Source organism: Antedon bifida, chromosome 10 (assembly GCF_963402885.1).
Source record: "Antedon bifida chromosome 10, ecAntBifi1.1, whole genome shotgun sequence".
Lineage (NCBI taxonomy): Eukaryota > Metazoa > Echinodermata > Crinoidea > Comatulida > Antedonidae > Antedon > Antedon bifida.
This window is the reverse complement of record NC_136235.1, coordinates 13689449-13698581: the sequence shown is the minus strand read 5'-3', so window position 1 is coordinate 13698581 and position 9133 is coordinate 13689449. Positions and strand designations below refer to the sequence as shown.

The window sequence follows — 9133 nt, the reverse complement described above, 5'->3', positions numbered from 1 at the left end:
CAATGACATCACCGCCTCCTCAAAGGCAGCAGGTTGGTAAACATTCGACCGTTCGACGAGTGGAGTGGAATTATACGGATGATTCGCAATGAGATTTTCTATTTAATCATGTTGAATAAGGTGTGCTAACATCAGGAAAAGGATGGATTGTTTCAGACGTAAACAGAGAGATTATTTTTGTTGTATCAAGCTATTAGACGAAACAGAAATCACCCAAGATATACAGGTACGTAGGCCTGCTGAGATATTTTGACAAGGTAGAGGACGCTTGAAACGGCGCTCTTTCCCCTTGAGTGAACATTGAGCCGTGGTGGTTAATAGAGGTGTGTGGTATTTAGGCTATACGAGGCTGGTGACACTTGTTGGATTAATGAGGAGAGAGGGGCTAAGTTAAATTTGGTGTTATTGTGGTAGTGAAGAATTTATTGGCTAAATTAATAATTATGCCTCACTCTGCCTCATCAATTCAGGGGAGGGGGAGGGGGAGATTCCATTAATAAATGTTAATTCATGCAAAAATACAACATTTATAATTATTTTAATAAAATAAAAGGCCAAATATGTTTTTTAATTTTTGTTTTATTTTTAAATTAGTTTTTAATATAAAATGCTTATTAAATTATATTTTACAGGGGTACATAGTTAATATACAGTATTATTATTTATTATTAATATTATTAAATAAAATATAAGTTTTTTTTGCCAAAGAGTGAAACGTCAAACTGCAACATGCAAGAATTGTGAAGAGTTAAATTTAACTCTTCCCTGGTTAGACTGGCTATTAACAACAATAGTTCCAGGTGAAACCTAGGCTACTGCATAACTATGATTAATTCAAATTATTATATACTGTACTATTGTGAATTATAAATTAAAATATGGTAAATGAGTCATACTATATGTTATCATTTTCTGATTTATTATTCTACAAATTCTGTGCCATGTACAGTATCTATCATGCAGGTGAAGATAATAATTAAAGTGACTTCCCCCTGAATTAATTAAAACCTCTAAATGTTGATTAGTAGGACAACTAATAATGATCACCCCACCCCCCTCTCTCTCCCCCCCCCCACCTTCCTTGCTGTTGCTAAAAAAATAAGGAAAATTATATACAGTGTTTTATTACCAATTATTTCTCTAATAGCAAACAATTTCAACCGTACCTTTAGAAATTAAGCAAACTGTATTCACAAGGAAAGAAAATCCTACTAAAATATTTGTGTGTGCTTTTGTTCACCATTTCTTTCACAGTGTAAAAGCTGTTGTTATCTTGTCAGACATTTTCTATTATTCTGAATACCCTAATCATTTACAAACTCTAATTTACAATCTGATATTGTCCTGATGATAAAGCACAAGTCACAGGTGATAGGTAGTTAAATCAGCATGTAAGGTTACAAGTTCAAGTCCTCAAAGTAACTATAAAATCTGTAGAAATTCCTAAATCTATGTATCTGCCTACTCATTTATATTATCTAGTTCCCTAGGTTATAGCAAATCTAACTGTAGATCTCGCCAAGATAAATTACTCAACCAGCCTAGGTTTCAATTTGTGGATGACAAACATTGTGGTGGCCAGAGGCAATACCTAATTATCAATCCTAGCTCCCATTTCCAATGATGTAATTTATTAAGGTTATGTTCACACCCGCAAACTAACAGTCAGCGTTATCCAGAGAGAAAAGTCCAAGGTATCAATCATAACTGTATAATGTTTTCTCTTTTTACTTGAGTGTCCATTGTCAACACTGTCTATTGGTCAGTTTGTTTGTTCGCTGGACATAACAGTGAACGTTGGTAAACTATCTGTTTGAAAATGGAAAGATAATACTACTGGTAAATTTACTGACTATAGCCAGGGTATTTTGAAGTGGTTCTTTAGGCAAAGTACACCATTTGGCCAATCTTTTACGCTGTGATGTACCATAATGTCCTATAGTTGCTGTTACAAGTTGTTTGTTCTTTGTTGTTAAAATACTACTGATTCAGTTCTTTTCACCACTGAAGCCACTACTGTGTGGTGCATGGTTTTCATTTTGCCAAATTTACTTAGTTTTGGTAGTAATAAAAATAATTCCACTGGGAACTTATGTTGTCCTTATGTTAATTAGCAATTAGCAGTCTAAAGAAGAGTATACTAATAAAGCCATTTAGTAAATCTATAAGCCTAAGTATATTCTGATTAATTAAAGATTGACAAAGTTTTTAATTTAAAATTAATTTTTTAAATGTTCATTGGCACCAGACGGTTACTACTGTCAACTCACCTCCTTCTCAATTGTCTTAATAAAATTGTAACAAATCTACAATTAATAATAATACAGTACTAATTAGTAATATTCAAAAGTAATATTCACAATTGATAGATTACTGTACATTTCTCTACACTGTAGTTATATGTATTATTGTGTGTCCACTGTGTTATGGTGTAACCAATAAATAAGATATCACTATTTCTAAATAAATGGCAGCATGGCTCAACATAATTAGCCTAGAAATGTCTTTGTTACCTGTTACCTATGGAAGTCATTGTTACCATGGTGATATCATCACCTACGCATGCTAATTTATCATATACCTGCAGGTAAGGCTGCAATGCAATCATTAGTATTGTTCGTGGAATCCATTTGTAGTCGACCATATTTACCAATTTAAATGGAAAAAAAAATGAATTTTAACATAAATTAAAGATGTATTGTCCCCCTCAAAATTTTTTTTCTAATATGCCCATTTTATGTTACAATAGTTATTCACTTTTACCAAAAATTGGATCGAAAAAAAACCTGAAAAAAATGTAATTAAGTTTAAAGCAAAAAATTTGTTGGCACCCAATGGGTTTTTGGTTAAAATTAACGGTTTATTTTGTCATTTTATAAATGAAAATATTATTAATTAATTGACTCCCAAAATAAAAACTTTTTATGCTGCCGGCCATAATTTGAACATAGACAGCTAACAAGGACTATATACTGCATTTCTCATCGCTCATTAGAATGAGCTTAATTTTGTTAACCAAGACTTATGATGATATTATTTATTGTCATTGTCATTGTCAACGAGGTACAAATGAAATTTCGTTGGTTTTTTGATTTACATTCATTTACTGTAATTATAAATGCACATAATTTGACATTATTTTGGAATCTCCAGAGAATGAAGGATAGCTCCTTATGATTTCTACAAGCAAAAAATGATGAGAGAAAATGAATAAATTGATAAGTCTAGACCAAGTTCTCTACACCTCACTGCTTTTGTCTTTGATACAGGTATGTTTGTATGCCTACTGTATAAAAGGTAAAAGGCCACTGTCAGCATGTCAATAATTTTCTCACTGTAGAGTTATAAATAACAATTGGTTTTAATTAAGTACAACACCTAATCATGTAGTAAGTATTCAATATTCTGTACTACTTATTGTCTCTCACTATACAGACTACAGCTTTATGGGGTATTGTTTAGATTAAAGGAATAAAAGATCAAAGATATTTTAAAAGAATAGAATTAAATGACCAAGGCTCTTGTGTATGTGTCAGTGGCATCAATAGAGAACAAAGGAGGATTTCTTTGTTTCTTTTATAGCTTTTTTCTTTAAAGTTTAAAATTCATTGATAAATTTCTGTTATTGTAAATTGAATGAAATAAATAACTAGAATATGACTAAGCAAGCCATTTAAATGGTTATTTTATATTGTTTTATAATTTTTCTACAATGATCATCTCTATCATCATGGATATGCAATTATCATTTTTGTTGGTGTGCTACTATCTGCTTATTATTCCAATCTTTATTTTGTTGTGTTCTCTGGTTTATATAAATTAAGGCTTGGTTTCCACCAGAAGGCAACACAATTACTGTAATTGAACCATTCATTAATACAAGCGACAGTTGGGATGGTTCATCGCACCTTGTGGAAACCAAACTTCAGATAAAAATGTTATTGGTATGGTTTAAGCTCTTGGTTCTTACTACTGTACTCTGTAGGACACAGTGTAAGAGGTTTCGCCAATAAAAAATCACTTGCATAGTTAAATAACTTGCATGCCTATCCTTGCATTGCGTTCTAGTGCGAACCAAGCTTTAAAAGACATAACTTATTTAATTAATCATGGTATTATTCTGGTCAGTCAATCATACTATTAATTAGATAGGAATAAAATAATGAAATTAATTTACTTAAAGACAAATACAATATGTTTGTATAAAGTTTTGTTTCTTGCTTCAAAATTCATATTATTTTCAGAGTAATATATTTAGAAAAGTTTATAAGAATACTGTACATTACTTGACCATCCCATAAATTATGCAAATACCACCAAGAAGAAATGACATTTAAATTTGTTTTTGTGTAAAATCGTATCTTTTCAGTAATTTCCAATAAACCATAAATTTACGCAGTGCCATGCATTGTATACAGTATTCATGTATTCATTATTCCTTCATAATTATAGATACGATTAGAAAGAGCATATTATTTGAAACCTAGCACCGTTGGATTTACTTTAGGCTATTATTTTCCCTTCAGTCAAATCCATTTGCTCGAGAAAGTAGTTTAAGAGTTATTGCATTCGTTTATTGATTGCAAATATATCTTGTATTGAATTTCTGAGACTAATGATGTAGGAATTAATGAGTAAAATCAATGGGAAAGTAAATCTTCAGAATCACATTGATTCATTATATTAATATTCAGTAGAATAAAAGAGAGAGAGTAAAAAAAAAGTTATGTTGAGATACTGTAGTTACAATTGATTGATTAAACCTAACATTTTTTAGGAAGTGGTATTCATTTAGATAAAAAAAACTCTCCAAAAACCTGACTTTTCGTGAGGTCCAAAAGGTTCTAAATTAATTTTTACCATTAAAACACATTCTGACCACCAGACTTTTCAGAAAACCGGACATTACTAGCCCAAGAGTGTCCATTATTGGGAAAATTGGCTGTATTTTAGTGTTACAGAAGCGAATACGGCCACTGGTCACCCGGCCATATTTCCACCTAACTCAGTATCACCAGCTGCTTTATTGTTGATATAATTTTTTATTAACAACGTTCTTTTTAATATCAAATAACTGTGTGCATATAATCCTAAAGTTACACAATATAATTAGTTCCTTTTTGATACCATTTAGACCTGTTCACACCATGCTATGCAAGTTCTAACAATAAGTCATTATAGATTTTATAAAGCATGCATAATTGAAACATTTTTCACAATAAAAAAAAATAACAAAAATAGCTTCATTGTTCATTTTTCTGAAGTTTATTTTCTATTTTGACATTCCGTTTAAGCAGACTATTACAATAAGAACAAAGGAGAGGTCACACTTACTTAGTAACTAATTCGGACAATGTTTATAGAAATTACTTTGCTCGGATAAAGTTGTTCTTAGATTGTTATCGCCCGAATATTAGTTAACTGAGCCATCTGTGCATACCTATAAAGCATGAGGAGAAAGAATAGCGTTTTACAATTGTAAATCTAGACACAAAGCTAAGTCTTTGTTCTAATCTGTCTGAGTTTATACAGGTAAATTTAGCCAAAGGGTTGAACTTGTCAAACAATAACATACCATGCTGTTTATGGAAGTAAACTCTAATCAAATACAATTTCAAAGTTGCCATGACTGCCTTTGTCGTGACTGTTGATAATTCCATTGCATGCATTGTTTTTGGTTTTTTTACAGTAGTGCAAACCTTATATTTATTTTTGATTTTTTGCTTTGTATTTTGTTTATTAGTATTTAATTAAATTGAAAATTAAAAGTTGGTTAAAACAAATAGGAATGCTAATAATAATAATAAGCTATCTTTGCCAGATGATTGTACTGTACTGTGAGTCTGTATGTAAACGGGTCTCCCATATTACAGTATAACTTTAAACAAATTTATTTAAATTTCACTCAATCAATTTTTGCTTTTAGTTAGAGCTGTATTTAAGATTGTTAAAGCAAGAAAATTGGTTATTAAAAAGTTTGTAAAAAGTGAAAACACTCCGAATGATCATTACACTGTGATGATAATCAAAAAGTTTTGAACATTTTCATTAAAAAAAAATGTTCAAATATTAAAATAGATTGCAATGGTTAGAATACAACATTATAAGTCAGGTCATAATCGTTGTATACTAATTACAACTTACAAAGTAAAATGCCCGAAGGGACACATTTCTAATTTCTAATATCGTACATGAAGAGTTAAGGAATTCAGTAATTCCCCTGACTATCTTTTTACAGTGATAATCATAGCTTTTACTCTATCATTAATATTACACAGCCACTATGGTGACTCATACATTAGAAGGAATCGGAATAGTTTGTTTGATTGTGGAGGAAAATCATTACTCCATGCTTTTATTTCTGTTTAAAGGGACATCTAATTTACAATAAGTTACTATTATATTTAAAGAACAATTTGTAAGGGGCAAATTATACCAAATTTCAGAATTTGGATTGACAATTTTTAGTATGTATGACAGCCCTTCTTTTGCCACCTGAGAAAAAAAAAGTTTAGGTGCATTTTTTGCATTTTGCATAAAATTTCTATTCCAAAGATGTGCATGTCTTTCCGTTATTTGTGTCAGTATGATATGAATACATACTACGTATAATTGATACACTGTTTTTCTATACTATGTATTCGCTCCTTTCCTTCTTTTTAAATGTTTTTAACGATAATTATTTTGATAATTGAAAAAAAAATTGAAACTTCTACTGAAAAGAAATTCACCATTATTTTACCGAGAGACATTTTCCAAAGTTGTATCATTTTCCAAAATCAAATTGAAAGTTAATTATCAATGATTATTAAAACTCGCAATCCTAATATACAGTATGATGAACAGTTCATTCATTGCACGTAATAACACACAAGGTTAATGGATAAGAATAATGTTGCGAGAATTACTGATAAATGGAAATGATAAGTAGATGTGGACATGAATAATTGTTTGTTTTGAACGTTTGCAAGAATAATGGAGGTATATTTTTTGTTCCAGTTTAGCAACATGTAGATGCAGGACTAGAATACTCCAACTCCAGTACCTCACACTCTGTTTAAGGCTCTGTTTACACGATGAGGTGTACAGTGTGACAAAATTTATGTCTGCACACAGTTTGTGTTTTAGAGTATACAGTAGCTTGTCTTAAAACGCTAAACCTTTAAGTGGAAAATAGTCAAGTCTACCGTTTCTGCATTCTATCCAATCAGAATGTTTCCTGTGATGATAGGAATTATCCTGAATGATGAAAACTTCCATGTATTGATTTGTCTGAACACCCTGTTTTTTTTTCTGCTTTGACCTAGCTATACTTACAATTTACATCAGTGTGAACATACCTTATGATTTTTAATGAACATTTTGTTAAAATACTCAAAATCTATTTTTCTCATGCGAACTTTGACCTTTATAATAATAATAATAAGCTTTATTTATTCATGGATACTTAACTCAACTGAAAGTGGTTTTTCAGTATAAGTCCGTGCTCAAAAGAAAACACCAACAAACACAAATGTAACTTTCGCCAGTTAATATTCAAATATGGTATTGAATCAAGTTTTTTTCTTTATTAACATTATTTTTCTGTTGCCATTAGATTATGTTAATTACGTGAGTAAGCTAACCAACTCCTTGATGTCACAGCATTACAAATAGAGTTTATTACAATCTCTTTGACACTTGCAACCGTTAAGTTCACATTAAATCGTGCTTGTTGTATCATTGGGTATAATCCCACACCACAGCAAGATTACCTTTCATCTCCCCGGACTTGTGAATGCTCTTCATGGAATTTGCTTCAGTGATTCTTGGATAGATCTTACAGAATGATTTATCTGTTTGTGTTTCATCATTCCTTATTAATTCCCTCGACTTGTAAAGGTGTGAATTATAATCACAGAGATTGTAATTAGTTTATGTGTGTAATGTAGTGTATATGTATACATATACATAAACACTGCGCAAAATAGTTCAAACTTTACTGTACTGTAGTTTTTAGGCTTATTTCAAAGAGAGTAAAAATTAATAAAAAGTACAGTAGAACGCGCCTAGAGGACATCTTCAGGACCTTAAAAAATAGGTTGTCCCTGGTCATATTGTTAAAATGCAACAATTTTGCATTTAAAAAATAAATTTATAACATTTATAAAAACACCAATTAATGGCAGTTATATTTTTAAAAAAGGCTACAGTAATTTACAGGAGTTAATACTGTGTAATTAGAAATTACACATTAAATACTAATATAGTACACTATAGATAGAATTTCATTCAATTGTATTCAACACATTTTTTAATATGATGAATGCTAAAATTCTACATATCGTGTACTAAACAGTAAGTGTAACTTCTAATTATAGATACTAATTATTCCAAACATTCAAATGTTCACAGTACTGTTACAGTATATTAAAGAAATTGTATGTTAAGGTGCGTTTCCATATTCTATTTTATAATGGCCATAGAATTTACACAGATCTGGGGCATTCCACAGTATTTTTTTGTTACGGACGGGACATTTTTGAGAATATAACTAGACATATCTTAGAAATAAAAAAGAATACAAGATTCAAAGTAGAATAAATGTATACATATATGGCCAATGTTTATTATGAAAGTCAAAAAAAGAAAAAAGACTGTACAAAAAAAAATTTATTATGAAAATTGTATGCGTCGCGGACAGGACGGCAAATGGACATGACTTTTGAGAAGGTTTACGTATTGTAATATTTCTCCTCATTTAAAAGAGATTTTAAAATTTGTTTTGTATTATTATGTTGCCAGATAGTTGTTTTAGATAACTGAATGTTAATTATAAAAATTAAACTGCAAATTTATTAATAAATATGATTTATATGTCGTTACGGACGGGACATTTCTAACGTCGCGGACAGGACAACTTTGTCCACGTTAAAAAATTGTATAATTTTGCTATTAAAAAAATTTAAAAATAAGTTTTTTACATCAATGAAATCTTTTATTTACAAATCAAAATATAATTCAACCTTTGAAACACCATGTTTAAAAGTTTATGTCAAGTGAAAATATTAAAATTCATAAATATGAAATATTATTTATAAAATTAATTATTCGAAGAGTTATAACGAGAAGAAATATTGTAAAATGTTATCAA

The 9133-nt window shown here is 30.1% G+C and overlaps 1 protein-coding gene across 2 annotated transcripts in view; it reads left to right on the top strand.

The window, feature by feature from the left end:
* The first annotated feature begins 11 nt into the window (after positions 1–11).
* LOC144854879 (band 4.1-like protein 4) overlaps positions 12–9133 on the top strand; it is a 39757-nt gene continuing 30635 nt past the window's right edge. For both annotated transcript variants that reach the window (XM_078712882.1, XM_078712881.1), the window contains exon 1: positions 12–226. In XM_078712882.1, the coding sequence (XP_078569008.1) occupies positions 143–226 (84 nt within the window). In that variant the 5' untranslated portion in view covers positions 12–142. The remainder of the gene's footprint in view (positions 227–9133) is intronic.